The sequence below is a fragment of the Larimichthys crocea genome, chromosome X (assembly GCF_000972845.2).
Source record: "Larimichthys crocea isolate SSNF chromosome X, L_crocea_2.0, whole genome shotgun sequence".
Classification (NCBI taxonomy): domain Eukaryota; kingdom Metazoa; phylum Chordata; class Actinopteri; family Sciaenidae; genus Larimichthys; species Larimichthys crocea.
In genome coordinates, this window is record NC_040020.1 from 29906551 (window position 1) to 29929294 (window position 22744).

The following is a 22744-nucleotide window of genomic DNA, read 5'->3' on the forward strand; positions in this document are numbered from 1 at the left end:
GGGCGGGCTGTGTTGGAAAAAGGTGATGTCATATACTTTTGTGCACCAATCAGCAACATTTGAATCATTATCTGATGAATAAAATTGGCAAACGCATAAACAGAAACATCTTGAAGATGACAAATCCACCCTGCACAATTCTAACCTAGCCACTGATCAAATACAAACTCAATCAGTCGATGAGTGAGCGAGTTAGTGAGTCATCAAACACTCATTGAAGTAATCAGTCAGACAGTCATGCTTACAGTAAGTCAGTCAATGAGTCATCTAGTCGATGAATGTCTTTCTTTGCTGATTTTCTGCTCCATCTCTCTGTTGATATCTGTCACAGCTTGTTAGCACAGTCACATGGGGTCTTCCACTCCCCTCCCAACAATCTGCTTCCTCTGCTGTTAAATTATAGATACACATTAATTACTTCTCTGTGAGTCAGGCAGAAATCATGAAAATCCTTTTGTGACCCACCATCACTCTTGTTCACCACAGACACAAATACACCAACTCAAATATTAATTTTTACAGCAAATCTTCATCTCTTATATAATCTTATTCAACTTTTCCTCATTCCCCGCAGCACAGCGTGATGCTCGCACTGTCAGCCTTCTCCTTGACTACGGAACCAGATAACAAATGGTTTTTATTCCCTCTGCAAGGCATCGCTTATTTGCTGTGAGCTCTGCAGTCAAACAGTTCACAGCCTCCATATCTAATCAGTAATTTCACTGTTGATCAGCCCTTCGCTTCAAACTGCTTCACCCTCAGCACTTCCATTATCCAAACTGTTTCCCTTGATTTTCTTCCCCATGTGCAGCAGCATTTTCTGTTTTTGGTGTTTTTGGTTTCCAGGACTCTGCCTCATAACATATTTACCACAAAATGTTTACACAATATTTTCATGATGAATACTCTCTTCAAGGTCTTTATACCACCTCCTCCATCTCTTCTCTTTTATCCACTCGTCACCATTTGGCATCTTTTTACTGCACCTTCTGTCAAAAACACTTCCATCTCCTTTTCTCCATCCTTTTCTCCATCCTGCTTTGTTTTGACATTCTCATTTCAGTTTACCTTCCAGCCCTCTGGCACTTCTTTTTGTGAGTCTCTCGTCTGGGTATTCAATGCTCCCTCTCTCGCTCTCTCTCAGTGTATTTTAAGATGTTACACACTTGAGATAAGTGACATTTATCTTAACATAAACTCATATATATATTAAGACAGTGAAATATGAAAATCTAGTAAAAGTCAAGTGGGTTTTATTGTCATTTCAAGCATATGCACAGTACACAGTTACGTAAACGAGACAATGTTTCGCCAAGGACCATGGTGCTACACGACACATAAATATAGTGCAGACAGCACTACATTAAAGTGCACACACATTACAACACAAAATACAAAAGGGCTACATAAAGTGCAGTAGATGAAATGATTTGACAAGAAACAACAGATGTATGTATGTGCATATGCTACATATGGATATATAGGCCTATGACAATAGTGGGTGTATAAAGCAGGGAGGTAAATATTAAATAAAATGAAGAAATAAAACAAATAATATCATTTTGTTGACAGTAGAGAATTTTTCTTTCTTCTTTCTTTTCTTTCTCTCTTAAATTAATGCATTATTCAAACTACACATGTACATACTGCATGCCATTACAAAACCTTAATTTGCTTTTTGGTATAATGCAGTCTGATTACTTCATAGACCTTAAAGTGATCACCACTATGTCCTTTTTAAAGTCTTTAATTAATTAATAAACTACTAAGAATATGCAACATGTGTGGCCTATATGCATACAAATGTATTTATCTGATAAGTAAGCTAAAATTGAAAATAGTTTTACAAAAAGTCTATGATAAGGATGAAGTGGATGTGTGATCAAAATTAAAACTTTGGAAAAAGATGGTAAGAAGTCATGTATGTAACTGCAACATCTATGGTTCAAATCTGACCGGGGACCTCTCTGTCTTCCTATATTTCCTGTCTTGTCTCTACACTGTTGACTGTCAAAGGAAGGCAGGAATGTTTAAGAAATAATCTGAATACAAAGCTTCAGTGCTTTATTTTAAGCCAACACAGATACAAATGGAATGGAGTAAATCATAACAGCTACTGATGTGTCGCTATGACAACTGAGAAAACTTCTTCTGCTCATAGAGATGCTGTAACATGACTGAAAACTAAGTGAACCTTGAGTCAGGGTTGTTGTGTCAAACATTTATTTGGCTGTCAAACCAATGTTACCAAACTAGGCCAAAACATTTCATAATGTAATCTGTTGCTGTGCAATCAGTTAATGGCTGAATCACTGGGCTCAACGCACTCCTGAGAAGAGGAGGCAGTAAAAAAGAGAGAAAGAGAGAAAGATTATCATGTGATCTGTCTGCCTTTCTAGGGTTAGATAATCCACTGTAATCCAGGTGAGGGGCATTGTTTCAAATTAATCCAAACGCTCGTGGTGGTGGTGTGTTATTCCAACAGGCTAGTGAGACTAAATGGACAACCCAGATTGACAGACACAACCCAGATTGACAGACACAACTCTCTGTGTGATTTATTTATTTACTTTGTGTGTGCAGAGCAGACTACTGGGTCAAAACTCTACTGGGGATTCCACCCAGATGTTTCCAAATGTGGGACAGATTTGGTAAGAAGGCTGGTTAGGGAAGGATACAAAGGTTTTACTCACACGCAGCCTGATAGACAGCGGATTAAACAGACAGACATTTACCATATCTACCTATATCCAATTATGAAGAACCTGCACTCAATTTTATATAATATTGAATATAATATTGAAATATAAATATAAAACATCATCTATAAAATACATTGTTGCATCACTGTTATAGAATAAAATAGTCTATTAACTAGCCCACCTTAATCAACATTTGTCAAATATAATGATCACATTATGTACATTCTGCGCAATGAGTAAGAATACTTTTGTTCTCAAAACTTATCAATATCAGAGTCAGATTTATTGCCAAACTGGTTTTCAGAAATGTGCCTTGGTATTTGTGACAATAAACGGGAGAAAGGAGTGCATATATTTGTTTTTATAGTGTTATTATTGTTATAACTGGTTGTTGGTGTTTTATATATGTTTATATGTTTTATATATGTTTTTTATATTATTAGTTTGTCATTACTTTATGTAGTTTTATAAGTAGTAGTATTATTCCCTGTAATGTCAATTTTCTGTTCTTTATAACTGTGAAATTTCAGCTATAGGTGGAGGCTTTAAATAAGCCCGTCTGGGTTTTCTGTCTCTCCCTGTTTAGTTTAGTTTAGTTTAGTTTAGTTTAGTTTAGTTTAGTTTAGATAGTTTATTTCAAACATGTGCAGGTAACACAACAAAGTGAACTGAAAACAAACAAATCCAATGAAAACAGTCAAAACAGCAATAACAATAGTCAATACAAAAAGTAATAATGTGAACCCAACATGTCCGAAAAGGAGTAGGATGAAGCATATGCTTATTTAAACCTACCCCTTCTCCACTATTCAATTAATAATCTTGCTCCCCAAACATACATTTCTAAGTAATACATATTTATCATAGTTGCCATTTCTATGTAATTTCAACTGTGCAAAATAAATAAAACTAAATAAAAAGAAAAACAGATATAAATATATTTTAAATAAATTAAAAATACGTTAAACATGTCTGTTTTTAAAAAGAAAAGAGCTTCACGCTATTATTAAGTATAGACAGCGAGATGGGTAGGTCCGATGATTGACAGACCCTGAACCAATAGGAACGAAGCTGAGCGGTAAGTGGGCGGGGTTTCCCCTCTGCACGGACCATCAGTTGTTTAAAATGTCTCCCTAACAACCGGACTGGGAGTCAAACAACAGAAGTTTTCGCTGGACAAAGGCCTCGTAAGTAACTCACATCTCTGCGTTCAGCCCTGTCACTCTGCGTTTGTCAACTAAAGACGGCACGCTGCAAATCTCGCTGTACGGACGGTGTATTTGAGGGCGGGAAACATCCACCGGTAACATCAGCTGTTTGATACCGAGCAGGCTAAGCTAATTAGCTAGCTGGGGGAAAACCCGGTTCGCTAGTAACGGTTGCTAACGTGATGAAGCCCGGCGGCGTTTACAAACCTGGCCGTAATGTGCCGGTGCTGTCCGCCGGATAAAAAGCCTCTCCTGCTGTAAACTACGCTGAGATACTTGTTGTTGCTAGCTAGCATTGGCTAAGTGATTTATTTATTTCTCAGCTCATGTTACACAGTGTTGTTAGCTACAGATGTGAGCGTACAGCTGGGCTGCCTGTGCTCCTCACTGAAAAGCTTTTTAATCACACATCAGGTAGACTTTTTTTTAATGAGGTGTGTTGAGGTTTATTTTTAACATGTGGGAAATGTCTTTTTTTTTATGCAGCAGGAGTCGGAATGGCTGGGACTGGCGAGGGAAAGAAAGAGGAGGCCGACTACAAGAGACTGCACAGCTTCCCTCTCATCAGGGTAGGGGAGAAGCGGGACAGTGCCTCTGGATACAGGACGACAAAACATCCTGACAGTGGCTGGGAGCAGCCCATTCTGCACTGACAACATCTAAATGACGTTTTGATTGCTTCAAATTTTAGGAAGCTGGAGTCAGCTATGATCAAATCAAATCAGATTTTATTAGTATAGCCCAAAGTCACAAAGTACATTTGCCTCGGAGGGTTTTACAATCTGTACAGGGAGTGACACCCTCTGTCCTTAGACCCTCGGTTCGAGTGAGGAAAAACTTGCCCACACAAAAACCTTTTAACAGGGAAAAAAGGTGGAAGAAACCTCAGGAAGAGCCACAGAGGAGGGATCCCTCTCCCAGGACGGACAGACGTGCAATGGATGTCACGTGTTCAACACAAACATATTGTACAATTACAATGGATGATAAGATGATTACAGTAGCAGTGTAACCTGTGATAGAGATGGAGAGACACAGATGCACAGCAGCAGCAAATCATAAACTAACTATAAACTGTAATGGAGATGGTAGCAATAATGACAGTGGTGATATGTGTAGAGCAGCAGCCACGATCCACGAGAACTATGATGCACCTGCAAAAAATCACTGTCAGTTTTTACATCAATGTTTTTTGGAGCTACATTGTGTGCTGACTCCGTCCTAAAAAAAAAAAACATACAAGTTCACGAGCAAATGCAGTCGTGACTGATCTGATGCTTTATAATCCATGAGATTATGTGTAACGGACTCCCGTAATTAACAGCTATCTATTATAAGCCACGAGTTCTGATCATAGACGGGCACACCCGAGATTGTTGAAGACGTCCTCGCACATTGTATGATTTCAAGATCATCTGTAGTTTATTTGTCCGGAAGTCTTCTTCTCCCTAACAAGACGGCTTCACGAGAATTAGTTTCACATTGATAACACGTAACATGCAAACAGAGAGGGAAGGAAATCACTTGCTCGAATGGAGATAACATTAGGGTACCATGTGCATCAGTGTCTTCTCTGCTCTATGAATATTACTGCACTTACGTGGCGAACTCTTTTCTCCTGTTGTGTCTGCTGTCACACATTTAGTCAGTCACAGGATAGTGACTAAACACCGGCGTTGCCATCGTGCCACGCTGTAGTTAGGGTTGCATTATGCAACAGAGTAGGACACGCTGAGAATCAAAAGCGTTTCTACGACCTCAGCGAAAGGTGGAGTGGTTTAAACATGGGGATAATTTAGCACGTAATCCAGATTTTAGGAAGACATTCATAGTGTTTGCACTTAGTTGTTCATGGACAGAAATGGGTGAACCGAGTTCAGTCCCGTGGAGGACTGCTCTGATTTAGTCTCAAGAGAGACGTACATCTACACCGTCTTTATGTGACACACTCACACTCCTGTCAGGACACACCAATGCCCCATTTTCCAGCTACAATATGAGTCAGAAATGCCGCAATTTTATCACATTTTCTTCCTCAATGAGTAAATACTCGCTACTATGCTGTGTCCATATGATGTGTTCGGTGTGAGCTACAGGCATCGAGTGATGCAACGCGGCGTTTGGGTGTTACACTTTACACTTGTGGTTTGCAGCATACCGAAAACCCTTTTGCATTTACTCTGTTTTTGAATTTTGCCTGGCGTTGTGAAATAGTTTTTAAATATCGCAGCTCACTATAATTGAATGTAATCAAACAGAAAATGTAGAATCTTAACATTTGTGTTTGTCTCCAGCACACAGACATGCCAGAGGAAATGAGGGTGGAAACCATGGAGCTTTGTGTTACAGCCTGCGAAAAGTTTGCCACCAACAATGAGGTTCGTGTGCATTGTGCTTGGACGGAAAAGAATGTTTTCCTGCCATGCTGTCAGTAGTTAATGGCTTTTGTAACGGATTTGAATCACATGCTTGACAGTGGTAATTTGTCAGGACTTTTAAGCGCACTATGAGGCCTCATTCTCTATATAACAAGATTATGTTCTTTGTTGATTGATCTTCTTTGTCATAATTGTCTTTCCCAGAGTGCAGCGAAGATGATCAAAGAATCCATGGACAAGAAATTTGGCAGCTCGTGGCACGTGGTGATCGGCGAAGGCTTCGGCTTCGAGGTCACACATGAAGTGAAGAACTTGCTCTACATGTTCTTTGGAGGGAGTCTGGCAGTGTGTGTGTGGAAGTGTTCATAGCACCTCCTCGTTGTGCCTCCTCCCCTCTGATGTGGTCACGGGGCTGGGAATAAACACCAGCTACCAGCCAAACGCTGGTTACACTTTTGTTACAGCAGGTTAGTTTGTCCACACTACCAGCCACTGTGGCAAATAATGAACCGTCATTATGGAGATCTGGTCCAGTTTAAAGATGTAGTTGGCAGGAAAATATGTTCGAAAGGGAAGTTTGAGTGCGGCACTAACTTTGGCTGGTAGGCATAAAAATAGCTTTCTGCCTCGTCTGTCACTTTACTTTTTCTCTTTGTTTTCTACTCTCCGTCCGTCTCTGAAGCTGTATCCATGGTCCTAAACATTTGTGAGTGTGCATGTGCAAGTATGTAAGCTCAACTTTTACAAACAATACAGCCAGCCAGGGTCTCCAAAGTCCTTTATCCTCATTCCTCTTCAGGGAGCGCGTGTATGTGCGAGTGAGTTTATACGTTTGTGTGTGCTGGACACACACTGTTTTTTGAAGTAACATTTCATTGTCACTTTCCATCAGCGGTTTGTGCAACAGCACACTGTCCACGCCATCTGAAACTTTTCACACGTGTCTTTCTCTCTTTCTCTCCAACCGCACTAGTCTTTCAATAAAATTTTTAATATTTTTTATGTGTACATATTTTGATGCGACTTGAAAAACTTCTTTTTAAAGACCTGTGTCATCTTCTTACAACCAAAGGCTCAGTATCTCCTGAGCCAAACAACACTAAACCCGATCCACCTTTTCTCCCTGTAAAGGTGTTTGTAATAATCCCTAATAATATCTCCCCGCTGGGTGATGTTAGCAATGTGATTGTTTGTCATGTTGATGCCAGTTTTAATGATCCAGTGCAATGGATCATTTTGTGTGAATTGACCTGATTATACAATAAACTCTGAAATGTGGTGAAATAGGAATCGCAGTCTGTGTTCGCTATAATATTTGTTAGGTGCTGAAGGGGTTCCATTACTTTCATTACATTTGAGACACGACCGTTTAAGGTCCAATTTATCTTAATGCAGTTTTTGTAACCCCAGTAGGGAAAATGAATTGCTGCTGAGAAAAGCAGAATTTCTGGTAAGTCGAGTCAGTCGTGCAGTTAAAGAGTCAGTGACTGTGCAAATGACTATCTATTTTGAATTTAGAATATTTTGCTTTATTTTTTCTTTTTAAAGTTTAAAAAAGAGCTTCATGCAATGGGATAACATGCCAGCAGCTGCCTTTTATAAATAAGAAATGCACAGAGGAGCAGGCTAACAAAGCTGCTTCCAAATGTTTTATGTTCATAAGGAAGAAAAAGGTGAATGATGGAGTGTTTGGGACCTGTCAAAATGGATGATTGCGTGAGGCAGGTTTTCCCTGAGAAACCTGGAGAAAGTTGTTGAAAAGATGCCACTTTAAAATTTAAATGTTTCCCTTTAAAGGAAATTGACATTGAAAAAAAAAATGTTTCTCAAACAGTCAGTTTTTTAAGTCTGCTCAAATGCATTTGTAAAGTAAAAACAACACTACACTGAGCCTGCTCTGTTTGTGGTTGCGGTGAGGAATACTCCAGGTCATACAATCCATTTTAAATGCACCAACGCAGCTAAACACAACAAACCCCTGGCACACTCAATCCACCTCAAACCCGACTATTTGCAGCATTTATATACTTTGTCCCTGACCTCAGATTAACCCCAATTTTAATCATCATCATCTAACCATTTTGATTATAAACTCAGACCTAAAGTAAACCACAGTCAGGAATATAGTAGCATAAAGTAACATACAGTAGTCCAGCAGTACAGATGAGAACAGCACAGTTTTTTAATTTTGATACTGAAAGAAAGACGTGAGAAAAAACTATGATGTGACGCAATCAAGTGTCCCTTTGCACCATGACAGTGTAGAGGGCATTTTGACCCAGCACTAACCGGAGGAACGATGCCATTAGCAGAAATTGGCAACTTCCACCTCAGCATTTGTGTACCCAATCACCACGACCCCGATTCAGGTCAGCCTGCACTCCGGCCTAACAAATGTCAACCCTCTTTGTCACTGTTGCCCTTCTGTTAACACCTCCAATGTGTCACAGAAATTCTCTGTTTCTCACCTAATGGATACGCCACAGATTGAGCCATCCACAGTCATTTTTATCTGCATGTATTCTACGTATCAGTTATACTGTTTGTGGGTCTTACATGTACCTGTAGATGTTTGGCATGAATAACAAAAGGAACAGTCTCCTTTCACTCCCTTTAACATCTCTGAGTGTTTGTATGGTTTAGAGTCCTAGAACTGCCTAAAAAGTGTGTCTGCTCTTTTAAGATGTTGGTTTCTTTGCATGGAAAATATGAAATATAATATAATGTAAACCATTAACTCGCATTTAGAGAATCTGGGTGCAAATGGCTGACAAAAGTCTCAGAAGTTCAGGGAGGCTTTGTTTGAAAGTGTTTATGTCACCACACCGTCTGAAGCCTCTAGTTTTAGTTAATATCTTTTCAGTTTAATCAAATTCAAATGCACATTTACAAATGACCAGATATAGTGTAATTTAAGTGAGTTAACATGGCCTCAGCCAGAAACAGAACATGTTTAAGCCTTGTTGATGTTTGAGGAATGCAATCCTTGTGACTCCAACACCTGGATAGGTAACCATCATTGGTAGACCGCTCTTTTGTCTTGAATCTTAAGTCAAGTCAGTTGTATTTATAGAGCACAATATCACAAATTTACCTCAGGGGACTTCATAATCTGTACAGGACACAATGACCCTCTATCCTTAAACCCTTGATTCAAATACACACACACACACACACACACACACACACAAACTTTAACTGGGAAAAATTGAAGAAACCTCAGAAAGAGCAAATGAGGACAGATTCCTCTCCCAGAACAAACAGACATGCAATAGATATCATGTGTTCAGAACTGACGGATATAATAAATTCACCTTACAGTCTTCAGTGTAGCCAGGGGACATCACATGAATATAGTTAATACTTGACCACAAGGAGCTGTTCAACGATTGTTCTCGTCTATTATCTTCTGTTATGTTTTCTATTATTTACGTATTAGTATGAAGTTGCTCAACATATCATTTTAGTCCAAAGTTATTATTCTCAAATCTGCTGAATGCAAACAACCACAATAGTTTTAATTTCCTGATGTGGCCTAGAAAAGTTTCTGTTTCTGTGACTTTGTCAGTGAGACTCCTGAAGTCCTTTTAGAGAATGGTTACAGCTATATTTGTGTTTTTGTTTTGGTGCATGCTGATTTAGTATTTATGACTTTCATTACAATTAACGACTCGACTCAAAACTAGTTGTTTCACATGATGCAGAGCTGATGAAAAATATTTTTTGAGAAGATTTGCAGTAATATGGATGGAACAGAACAGAAAACGTCAAGTTATAATCTCTCATTGCAGTAGACGAGCTAAATCAAAAGTAGAAGAAAACCAGACAAAACTGACTTTGAAGGACTTTTTCTTGACTGGACTCTTGATGGTAGTTTTTACACTAAGTAGTAATCACCACTGTTAAGGTTTGGTTTTTAATAATTATTGTGTGTTTGCTTATTGTGGGGAGATTTTCTATTCTAACATGCTACATAGAGTCAAGCATTTGCCTCGAGGTCACTGTAGGTATAGTGTTATAGGGACACTGACTTCACTCCTTGAGATACAGAGCAGCTGTATGGTTGTTTTTGGGAAAGCAGGCAAGCATGGTTACTGATCATTACTATGGTAACCAAGGTCAGAGGATAGGGTTGTCTCTGTCCATAGATACAGCGAATAGGTGCATGACTTAGAAACCTCTGCAGAGTTACATAAAAATGTTGGACCACTAAAGGGTAAACATATTTCTTGTTTGTAGATTAATAGTAGCTTATCTTGTTTGTTTTTTAAAAGTCGAGTTTTGACAGTTATTTTAACAGCCCTCCAATTAATCCAGTGGGTCTTGCGCCAGTAAACATGGTTCCACCCTGTGATGCATCTCATTCATTATTCACCTCAGACACTCTTTATATATCTCCTCCCACTCCCTGTGTCTCCGTGACGTTGTTAAAAATTCATACAAAGAGCCACAGAGTCACACTAAAGGCTCTGTTAGCTTGCTCAGTCTCAACACTGAAATGTTCTCCCCATTGCACGGAAAGAAAGCTCATTATCCCGCAAGAGGCTCACGTGGACTTTCACTGAATTTGCAGACACATTACCACAGGAGGAAAATATTAAGTCATGCACACATAATACCACACGGGCAATCTGCTGGTTTTTACCGCCAGTATTAAGAGGCTGGAATCCTATCAATCAAACACCAAGACACATCCTCATTGCCACTCTATTGAATCGTGCTGCATTTGCCCAACCCCTGGCAACTCATAAAACTTGAAAACTGTCATTCGATAAAGGCACTTATCGCTACTGAGCAATGCTTGGCTGAAAATAGCTGCCGGCTGCAAATAAGTGTTGAGAGTGGTGACAGCCACAAAACCAAAACAATGAGCTGAAAGATGCTAAACATGGAACTGAGAGGAAATGTATAGATGAGTGATGATTCTCTGTGGGTTTCTCATTCTGAGCAGCAACTATTACACATAGTCATTTGGTGCAATGTGGTTATTGAAATATTGATACTGCTTCAGTTTATTTTCTTCTTTAGGTTTTGTTTTAAAATAAACCAGAATTTCTTCTGCTGCCAAGGCTTTAGGTATATTTGGTTTCTTTTTTTTATGGGAATGTTTGGACCTGCATTGCATTTTATAATTTAAAGTTCGCTTGAAGTTAGTACACAATAAATCTTAAAAAAGGGGAAACAAGATTTATTTAGACCCAGTGCCATTAAAATGCAATATTTTCCGTTTTTTTTTTAACCTGCATTAGTAGTGGTGGTGGCCTCTTTCCCGAGAAACAGACTTTAATTAATGTGGAAATATCATTGATTAGTACTTTAACTGTCGATGTTGAACTTCAAACAGCCATCACACTGTGTCCTCATTTGAAGCATCTCTGTCATGGAAAACACTCAGCGCTGTATCTTAGCAACCTCTTACCACCTGCTGTGAAGGGCGGAAGGAAGGATGGAGCCTCCCTGAAGTGAGTATGTGTGTCTACAAAAGATACAGGTATTAAAAGAGAGAAGACATCTGTAGGGGGCTGAAGATGTAATGACTGACAAGGCACACAATTCGGCAGCTGCTAACAAAAAAAAGAGGCTTTGTTGTCGAGAGACAGTGGCGAAAACTCATTAGTCGCTCAAGGATAGAGAGAGTTAGAGGGCATCAGAGAAAGAGAAGAGTGTTGGGAAGCCACTAGTTAGAGATTGGAGGGCGATAGAGGACAGTAAAAGAGAGCAGGAGGGATACATTTTTCATCTGAACATTGCTAGTGGCCTTTTTTTTATTGAGAAATGAGAAAAACAATCCAATATTAATAAGTGTGTGTGTGAATACTGCAAGTGTGTTCATGATGCAGCTCCCATTTTGACCATCAGCAGCTGTGGCTGGGTGTTTCATTAGCTCATCTCCAGACTGAAATAAAAGGGGACCATACGTTTTGGGAATATGGAGGAAGGATGGAGAGGGAGAGTAAAAGGGCAGAGGGGGATAAAAGACAAGTGGTTTGTGTAGATCAGGTTTGAACCAGCTTGTTTATAATACATCAGTGCAGGAAGGACACAGGGAGAGTGCATTAGACAAAAAACAGAGACACTTAGCAAAAAATAAAAATGCCCAGAGCACTGGTAGGTGATCTAAAGTAGGAGAAACAAATCGAAAGATTTGAGGGAGAGACTGAGAGATGACAGTTCTGATGCTGATTGATATCTTTCATCACCTTTCCAAACTTTTAGCTTCAACTGTAAAGACTAAACTAAAAAGGTAAAAGAAAATGTATAAAAAGGTTAACTTGATAGTCACAAAATGTGCTGTGCACCAGTTCAAGATAAAAAATAAATTAAGCAGTGGGGCCAAAGAGTTCAGGAACACACTGATTAAAACAAGTCACAGTTGTATGATCAGCATAATGCAGATATAGCTAAATTAAGTGCACCAAGAAAAAGATAACTGGGTAGATGTTTCTTACTTTAAAGCATCCTTGGGTTTCATTATTAATGCAGATTGCTGGTTCGTGGTCAGTGGTAGCTGTAAACCTGAGGGCAAACATATTAAAGAAGATAACATATTAAAAGAAAACATGAATAAATAAGTGGAGAAACATAATGGATCCAGACAGTCAGAGGCTGAAGTGTTGCACAACAAACATGAGCCGGCTGACATCTGTATAGTTGGTATGTTAGCTGTTTCAGAAGAATAAACAGATTTATACAGCTGTCAAATTCACTATCTGACACGTCATGATTTTGATCATCTGACTTTTCATCTAGCCTCATCATCAGGTCAAAATCTTAATTGATCCAGTATTATATTTTATGACCATGCTAACCACTGCCGTTAAATCAGAGCAGAGTTCAGCCTTACAGAGTATTAGCATAGTTTAAGACACTGTCTTGTTTATTTCACTCATCTGAAGCACACTTGTTAATCTTTTTTCCCCATACCTACCAACATACGCGCCATATAAGTGTGTTAATTTAAAAACAATTCTAAACTTTCAACTTCTAATTTATGCAGGCGGTCATATTCATTTATTTATCCGCCACCATATTACATATTCATCCTGACACCTAAAATAAAGACTCCGTCTCCTCATACAAAGTGAGACCACACACGTATAGAAATATAATCTTCATCCTTCTGACAACTTTTAATCTAATGTAGTTTTCATAATGTTCATTTCATTTGCTTTATTTGCATGTAGCTGATGTCGCACTCCAAAACATTCATGTTTTATGAGTGCTATTAAATAAATTAATACGAGCACCTGCATGAATACAGAAAAAGCTTGCAATAAATCTGTTCAGTGCACTCTATTAAGCTGATAGGGATGAGTCATGTTTATAAAGGTAAGTGACCCTTTGTTGTATTCTCAAGTGTACACCATGCAGATGGACACAGGGGTATGACGTACATTTTGTTGGACTTTTTCAGATCTTTCATTGCTTTGTGTGAACACACACACACACCATATACAACATAGACACACGCACACACAGACTTTAAAAAGCCATACTTCACAGAAACAGTAAATCCTGCGGGGACTCTCCATGAGGTCTGAGGTGCATGAATCAAAGTCTCAGTGCAAACACTCTCGCAGAATATGAAACATCTGTCTCAATACTGCCTGGTTATGAAGTCTTCTTTGCTGAAGCCTCAGAACAGACTGCAGACAATTCACTGTTTATGTACATACTCTATATGTACATATATATTTTATTATAACACACTGACCAATACTTCTCTTCCTGTCTTGCAGTGGTGTCAAAGCCAAAATGTGGAGAGCATTTACCTTATCAAACTAATTTATTGAATCAGCCTATTTGAAGTAATTAGGCCGCTTCCAGACTTCTGAAATGATGGCCACATTTTCTACTTTTTTCAGCGATTGAAATGAGAAAGAAAGCCAGTCAGGGCCAATATTTAATATAACCAGAGATGAGGCTGTTGTGTGATGTGTGCAGATATGTGCTTTCCAGCTATAGGAGGTAGAGTACCTCATACAAGCTGCAGATTCATGCTATTAAAGCTCAGGCGTCATAAAACTGTCTTGTGGAGGCTGTTTGCCTGCTCCTATCCTGGTGTCTTGCCTGTCCCCTCCCCCTGTGTTTCTGTCTGTTTTATCTGTGTGTGTGTGTGTGACTTTGGTTGTGGCCTCCAGTTTCCCTCTCACCTGCCTGATTACCTTACCACCTGTTCCTAATTCACAAATCAACCACTGCAGTATAAAAGACCGGCTCTTCATCTAAGAGTCTGCTGGGTTGTTCAGCCTCCATAATGGTAACAAGTACAACAGCCAACTCTGTTCCTTTGAGTCTTTGCTGTGTTGTAATTATTTACCTCTGGGCTAACTCTGGTTTTCTCTGTGCCGCAGGAAAGCCTTTTCAGACATCCTCCCATCTTGTCAGCTCAGTTTGATTCACTGCTGCACTCGTGGATGCTTGCCACCACCAGCCCTGTGCTACACCGGATCACTCCCCACCTGTGCGTTCTCTCTGGTGTTCACAACAAACTGTCTTAAACTGTTTCAGTCTGTTGGTTTGTGCATTTTTTTTTATTATCCATAATCGTTCAACTGAACATAAACCATCTTTTTGTCATGACTTTTGGTGCTAAGTCGGTTTTGATAAATGTTGTAACAGGTTGACCTATTTATACAATAACATCAGAAGTGCGACAGAAAGTGAAGGCTTCAGCTCAAGGGCAGTATGCAAAAGTGATGTAGAACCTCATTCAATTGTTGAATTAAAGGACAGGAGGAAAAATGTTTTTCATAATATGAATAATAGAATATTTTTTCTTCAAGCTGTGTGTGTGCCTAAAATATTACTTGACTGCTGGTTTAACAGAGTCCTAGCTGTCATAAATGATCGGATTTGCCATTCTTAAATACACCTTTAAATTTGTTTTTTTTAAGTCATACTCTTCTAAAGTGACTTTCAGGGACTCTGTAGACTAAGGTTCAATCTGATCATCAGACAAACTGTGCCAACGACGTTTTAAGTGGCATGCTAGAATTTTGAAAGGCCTAACTGATGAATGCACGGACAACAGGACAGTCAGAGAGAGAGAGTAAACACATTGATCCAGTTTACTTTGACCTGGCACTCACTACTGAGTCTGGTAGCAGAAGTGGAGTACAAACAACTGGTTAAAGACCTCCAGCTTTGCCAGCTTTGCCTGGATACTGGATAGAGTCTTATTCCACTTGGAAACAACAAAAGCAGCTGGGTGACAGAAAGCAAGGAAACAAACTGTGTGTAAGTTGCTTTTTGCTTCTGTCGATATGTGAGATGTTTTGTGACTTAAAGGTCCAGTGTGTCAGATTTAGGGGGCTCAATATAAAGACTATGGCAGAAATGGAATATAATATTCATAACTATATGTTAATTAGTGTAGAATCACCAGAAAATAAGAAGAGTATGATAATAATATGAGCCTTTTATATTTGCAGATTAAACTACTATGTTAGGAATCAATGCAAGATCAGACTTTTACTTTTTGCATTTTGCAGCCTCCTTCATGCTAGGAAGGAGAAAGTGATGCCACTAAATCATACACACTGGACCTTTAAGAAAGGTCATGTGAGAATGGGAGCATGTTCATGTGGGCTACTGTAGAAAACATGGCACCTCAACATGATTGACTGTAGAAGAGGAATCACAGCATCTGTTGATATTAAAGGCACATTTGAGGGAACAGAAACACAACCATTCTCATTATAAGGTGATTCCGCACTAATAAAAGCATATTACATGTAATTTCTGCCATATTTTGTAAATGGCCCCCTAAATCCTACACACTTTAATACCTTTATCAAGGCCATGTTCTTCATGATGTCAGCTAGAAATGTCTCTTTATTACACAATTCACCATAATGATCTTATCACAAACTCTATAGAAAATGTACATGACTGTACAAAAATACAAAAAGAATGGAAAGAAATGTGAATTATTGAAGGATTTGCTGGATTATTTATGGTGGCATAGTGGTGCTATGGTTAGCACTGTTGCCTCACAGCAAGAAGTTTCTTTCTGTGTGGAGTTTTCATATTCTCTTCGTGCATGTTGGTTTGTAGCGGCAAAAAGAGTCCAAGGATTAAAGGGTTATTTTATGGTTAACATCTCATCCTGTTTTTGTCTTGGCTTGAAATAGATCTGTTCCCAGCAAGCAATAAGAACTCTCCAGAACTTTGCCTCTTGACCATATCTAATAATTTTCCAGTTAAATGATGTGAAGAGATTGTGAAAGGATGTTATGTAACTGCCATATTAATGTTTTGCTTGTAAGAAGTAAGGGCCAGAGTGTGTCCACAGTGCGCCAAGTCATATATTGAGGAGAGAGAGAGAGGAATGAAAGGAGGCTGAGGATAGTCATCAGAGTCTCTTGCACCTGCAGGTCTAAGAAGACACGTCATTTGTATCCTGTAATTGTATTGTTCCGAGATTGTCATAAACTTATATTATATAAAAGAGTACCTGTCTCCAGACTAATCGCTGCAGCCACTACAGGTTCTCAGTGACAGTCCAAAGACATGCAGGTTAACAGGTTAATTGGTATCTCTAAATTGTCTGTAGGTGTCTCCAGGTATCATCCCTGTGATGAACTGGCGATCTATCCAGGCTGTGCTCCAATGTCAGCTGTGATTGGCACAGGGTCTCACGACAATGCAAATGATAATATAGTTAATAGATGGATGCATTATTTACATGATATTGTTATAAGCGTGTTATTAATATGATTTCATTTCTTTTAAAAATCATGGTTATCGTCAATACCAGTATATCGTGACGCTCAAATGTCATTTATGGTTTGCTTGATGCTGTTACTTGTTATTTTGTTTTTAGTGCTCTATACCATATTGCTTTCCTCCTCTTTATATAACATGTTTGTTTGTTTTTTGGTGTTTTTTACAGCACATTTTTCTTCCTCTCTCTGTCCCATCATTTGTTCACCTCTCCTGACCCTCTTTCACCCTCCTCTCAGTGGGATGATGTGGCGTATACGCAGTCGCTCCAGGACAATCTGTCTGTCCTTGGCCCTTATTACTGTTTTCCTCTACCTCCTCCTGGCGCTTGTTTCTCTTCCCATTTACCACCAGCCCTGTGACACCCCCAAGGCACCTGGGACACACATCCTGCGAGACCTGGCACACACCGACTACACCTCTGTGGGAATGAATGGCCTAGCTGAGCCACCAGCCGAGACCACACATAGAGATTCTTCCAATAAAGATGCCAATAAGGATGCCAAAGGCTATGTGCGGATTCTTTCTGACGTGTTATTAGTGAAAGAGGGTAAAAATGCCTCAATAAATATGCCAGTTAATGCAGGTCGCCATGGCACCAACCGAGCTGAATCTGCGGAGTCTGGGCTGTCAAAGCTGAAGGCGCTGTTTGACCATCCTCTCTACAATATGCCCAGTCCTCCTATCCCTGAGGAGGACTGGCTGTTGAAAGTGAAATCAAAGGTCAAGGCTAGTGAGAAGAGCTCCCAGATGTGGTCAGTAATAGTTAATGTGTGTGTGTGTGTGTGTGTGTGTGTGTGTGTGTGTGTGTGTCTCTGAGAGAGAGAGAGAGAGTCTGTGTGTAGAAATACTTTCCAAAACCCCTTTTCTCACCCAAACATTCTTAGCTTTATTTAACTTCTTTTAGGATCTTTCAGTTGTCTTAATCAACTGAATACAACTTTATCCCTACAAGTATATATATGTATTAGGGATAAAAACAAATCTTAAGCAAGTAAGAGCTATATGCTATAAACTAAGCACTGTATGTAGAATTCTGGCATTATTTTACTTCTCCCCTCAAATACAAATATATGTACAGCAGAGGCACGGTTTTCACAAGATGAGTCAGACTGCAGGGAGCAGACGTGATCTCCTGTTATCAAGACTTGTTTATATTTGTCATAATGCTGCTGCTGTTATAGATTTCTGTAGTGTCTCCACAGATATTTATACAGAGCTACTGTATGTTATTAGTGAATGAATGTTGTCAAAAGTCTGAACAAAACAAACAGACACAACAAGAAATGTGAGTAGCCTCCTTGGAATGCTTTATGCTGTATTTTTTTTGTGACGTCTTTTCAGTGACATTCCCTTCCTGAACACGATCCATAGTCGTTATAACAATTAATTGAAAAATGTCAGAACACAATGAAAACTTGTTATCAAGAATGATCAAGGACCTAAGATGGTATCTTCAACTGACGAAGAGTCCAAAAAAGAAAAGAGATACAGTTTTCAGTCATATGAAAATGACGCAAAATTGTACACGTAGGATCTTTAGGAACATGACTTAGTCATTATAAAAATAGTTTCCAATAACGTTTAGTCGGTCAGTGCATTTGTTAATTGACAAAGTAAATGTTTCTGGACAAATAATTAATTATCTGTCTCTTTTCCCACTCTCCTTTGTCCTTTTTCCTTCCTTAACCTCCAACTCTCTTTCTTCCATTCCTTTCCAGGGTGAGTGCTAGCCAGGAAGGCTACGAGGAAGTTAATTGGAACAGCAACAGTGACAGTCATCCTCCTTGGCTGCGTTTCCACCTGGGCATCTCCTGCTGGCAGCTGTACCCCCATCTTGACCCAAACATGGAGTCACTGATCCAGCAGCTTGCCACACACCGCATCGTGAGTGCAGGTATGACACAAAACATCTGAGCCATTTTCAGTTGGATGACATGTACCTGCCGAGTGTTTCTTTTTTAAATTTGTTCAGCAGTTTTACTCCACCGCAGTTTGGTCAGAGCAGAGACAGCCTGTCACTGTTACCAACAACACACTGATCATGCATCATAGATTATCTGTCAGACAAGCAAAGGCAAGGTGTTTTTCAAGTGGTGGACAGAAGGATCTGAGATGACACAATGAGCCTCTTGAATAAATAAGTGTATGAAAGATTTTGGTAGCACTCGTCTCAAATAAAATCCAAACTTGTCGTGGAAAAGGTGGGTGGGCTTCAGGGAGGGAGAGGGCAGTTGAAGGGGAGGGTGACTGTGACTGTGTGTGACACCTGAGGTTTAGGGTTAGACTTTCAAATGTAGATTCACTTTGAAGTTGTCCTGAAATGAAAGCTGCTCTGAAGCTTTGAAGGGCCTTGGGGTTCAACAGAGGGTGGATGGGAATATTTGAGCCACTGGCCATGTAGCCAACATCTTAATCATTCGTATTTCTCCAAACTAACTTTTTCACTGGTGGAGTGTGGTGCCTCTCAGTCCTTTTGTGTATGTGGTCTTGTTAAGTCTACCTTGTGAAGTCTTCAAAACAAGTCTTCAAACAGTCTGCTGTTGTTGTGAGGACATTTTGTTTTCGGAGGACATCATATCATTCTGCCAGGATTTCATAGAGTGAAATGATGAAGATTCATGGTTAGAAAATGTTGGTTAAAACATTGGTAAATGGACTTCTTCAGGTGAATCTGTATTTTATCTTACCTGTAAATCACCCTTTTAATCCTTAACAGTAACATTTTTATCCTGTACCTTTGTAAATTTAGTTCGCTATCACTTGCATAATTAACAATTAACTCTAATAATCTCCAGATTAACTGTACGTAAAAAAAAATAATGATAAAGGTATATATGCAGATGTACAGAGAATTCCAAAAAAGGAGAAAAATAAAAACAACATTTAAAGGTAAAATTAAAAATGAATGATGAAGATATAATGAATATAAATGGTATATATAGAAATATTAAATCCTTCTGACTTATTGTACCTGTTGCTAATGTTATATAGTAAAGGTTGAGTAACACAAATCTAGAAAAAGCCATATGTGTATGTGTGTAGGAGAGATGACACGATTGTGTCTCCACAAACTATTATATCTCGGTGATGACGCACAGATTTGTGTGTGTCCCATTAATGGTCAATATGTTGGGTTGCAGCGTGTGTGTGTGCAGCAGGTGTGTTTTATGTGTGCTCTGTCGCTATGGAAACATTCTCTGTTGTTTTTCAGTGCAGAAATCTGGGGGGACGCAACTGAAGCTGGTGATGTCATTTCCAAACTATGGACAGGCAATGTTCAAACCCATGAAGTGAGTCACATGGCAAATCCACAGAGAATGTAGAAAAGATTAAATCCACTCAGTTGTCTCACTCAATCTGAGAAACTGATAAATTTATCAACTGAGTAAATATTCGGAAGGACGGTGTCAGATATTTCTTAGTCTCGTGTTTGTTGGATGTTATGGTGGACATGAACTTCCACAGCCCTTGTGTGCTTGTTCAAAGCAAGTGAACAAGTAAAAGAGGCTTTGCCTGAAGTAAATATTAAGTTAATTAATGCATGATGTGCTGTAGTGTGACTTTGTCTATCTCCCTATCAGGCAGGAGAGAGATGAGGAAACCAATTATAACCTCTACTACTTTTCTGACTTTGAGAGACACAATGCAGAAATCGCAGCTTTTCACCTGGACAGGTACCAAGTGTATTTCTTTTGCAAGTAGCCACAGCACAACACTACCAAATCTGAATAGAGTGAAACGGTAGATGAAATGGCCACAAGATGACTACATGTTATGTAACACTGAAATCTATTTTCTTCTTTCCCTCTCGGGGTTTCTCTTTTTGTCTCTCTCTCTCTCTCTCTCTCTCTGTGTCCGTCCCACTTGTCTTTGTCCTCATCTCACACTTTCCTTCTCTCTCTGCAGGATTCTGGGTTACAGAAGAATCCCTCCAGTGGTGGGGAGGCTGGTGGATGTGGTCAAGGAGATCAAAGACGTCACTACCGACCACAAGCTGGCCAGAACCTTTTTTACCTCCCCTGGTACCGCTCACACAATATTCCATTATTCATTTGGCCTGCTTAAAATGCCCTTGCGTGTGAACTGATTATGAATCTCTTTGAACGGTCTTCCTTTCTTATTATTCTCTCTGGTCACAACCACCCACTTACTCTTTTATGCAAACTTTTCCTTTGTAATTTTTTCTCTCCTCTCCTCTCCTCTCCTCTCCTCTCCTCTCCTCTGTTTTCATCTGGCTCCCCCTAGTGGGTAACGTGTGTTTCTACGGCCAGTGCTCCTATTACTGTTCAACAGAGCATGCTGTGTGTGGCCGCCCCAGACACCTGGAGGCCTCTATTGCTGTCATGCTGCCTGATCTCTCCCTGGCGGCCCGTAGGACATGGAGATCCCCCTGGAGACGCTCCTACAGCCGCAGCAAGCTGGCAAAGTTAGTGGATATAGTGCTAGGTTATTCAATTAGAATAGAGGAGCCAATGTGCAGGATGATAACAAATTAATTCAACAAATTACATTATCATTATCATGACATTAATTCTGAGATGGCAGCAGAATTGTTGTACGGAAACAAAGCCTTACAAATCGACAGCTTCTATGCACTATCACCAGTAGAAGTAGAAGTATTGATGATGTGGAAGTACATTAGTAGTACTATTTTACCTTAAAGTAGTGATACCAACGTACAAAAGGTGAGAAGTACTAAAAAGAAGAATGTTCCATATTGTTCCATTATATCCATATTGAAAGATAGACTGATATTGTTGTATTCACAGCTTGTATTGCACCTTTATTTTTTGGGATGTTATGTGTTTTAATAGTGTCTTTGTTTTGTATCCATTTTAATATATTATATATTTTATATATACATTACATAAATATTGCAGCCAGTAAAGGTGGGCTAACATTTTACTATTTACACTGCAGCACAACATGGAAATACTCAATTAAAGCACATCAAAATTATACTCCTAAAGTACTATAATACGGTACTAGAATAAGTTTACTTTCTAACCCTGACTATTATGCAGTTATACAAAACCTGACTCACTACATGTGTGGATTAGATTTTGCAAATGCTGGAGGCTTAATGCATAATATTTGTGTTCAGCATAAACAACACTTAAGCTTGGTAGAGTGAGTGAATATAATATACAGTAAATACTAGAAATGTAGTCTCAATTTAGAAAAGAATAGCAATCAGCAATAAAATAGTGAGCTATAGAAGCTACCAGTCATATCAACCACAGGTAAAAAAAAAAGAAGCTGAATGATGTCTGTCTGTTTCAGGTGGGAGTCAGATCCAGAATACTGCTCAACAGTGAAAAAGACTGCACCATACAACAAAGGCACAAGACTGGTGGACTTTATAGATCTGGTCATACTGGACTTCTTGATGAGTATGTACTGTGTACTATGTATTTTAAGATATAAGAATCAAATTTCAAACTATCCAAGGGATAATGGAGTTGTTGTTGCTGGGCACACACAGCGGTTGTTTTAGTGGTAATGGACTTACATTGACATTATGATTTCACATGTCGTAGCCTGTCAAAACATGAATTATAGCTACATTCAATGTATATTTACCAACCCTAGGGTATATAGCTTTGTGTTTTTTGTATATATATGGAATCAAAATGTGTGCTTTAAAAAAAAGGTCTAAAGCTGAACAGTTCAAATGTTATTATCATGGAATTTAAAAACAAACAAACAAACACAAACCACAAAC

The 22744-nt window shown here is 39.2% G+C and overlaps 2 protein-coding genes across 3 annotated transcripts in view; both read left to right on the plus strand.

Annotated features, from left to right (window-relative positions):
• The first annotated feature begins 3756 nt into the window (after positions 1-3756).
• Positions 3757-7575, plus strand: LOC104925450 (dynein light chain 4, axonemal). 2 transcript variants are annotated; one of them, XM_010739080.3, is made up of 4 exons: positions 3757-3889; positions 4397-4479; positions 6205-6288; positions 6493-7575. In XM_010739080.3, exons 2-4 carry the CDS (start codon positions 4408-4410, stop codon positions 6655-6657), a joined length of 321 nt encoding a protein of 106 aa, XP_010737382.1. In that variant the 5' UTR covers positions 3757-3889; positions 4397-4407; the 3' UTR covers positions 6658-7575. The 2 variants fall into 2 exon arrangements, with proteins under 2 accessions (XP_010737382.1, XP_027139533.1); XM_027283732.1 differs by having other exon boundaries at positions 3757-4005; positions 6493-6657.
• Positions 7576-14499: 6924 nt separating this feature from the next.
• baiap2l2b (BAR/IMD domain containing adaptor protein 2 like 2b) overlaps positions 14500-22744 on the plus strand; it is a 43869-nt gene continuing 35624 nt past the window's right edge. The window contains exons 1-9 of the mRNA XM_019253805.2: positions 14500-14548; positions 14643-14752; positions 17256-17771; positions 18738-18913; positions 20231-20309; positions 20601-20693; positions 20926-21041; positions 21265-21445; positions 22303-22412. Coding sequence (XP_019109350.2) covers positions 14546-14548; positions 14643-14752; positions 17256-17771; positions 18738-18913; positions 20231-20309; positions 20601-20693; positions 20926-21041; positions 21265-21445; positions 22303-22412 — 1384 coding nt within the window. The 5' untranslated portion in view covers positions 14500-14545. The remainder of the gene's footprint in view (positions 14549-14642; positions 14753-17255; positions 17772-18737; positions 18914-20230; positions 20310-20600; positions 20694-20925; positions 21042-21264; positions 21446-22302; positions 22413-22744) is intronic.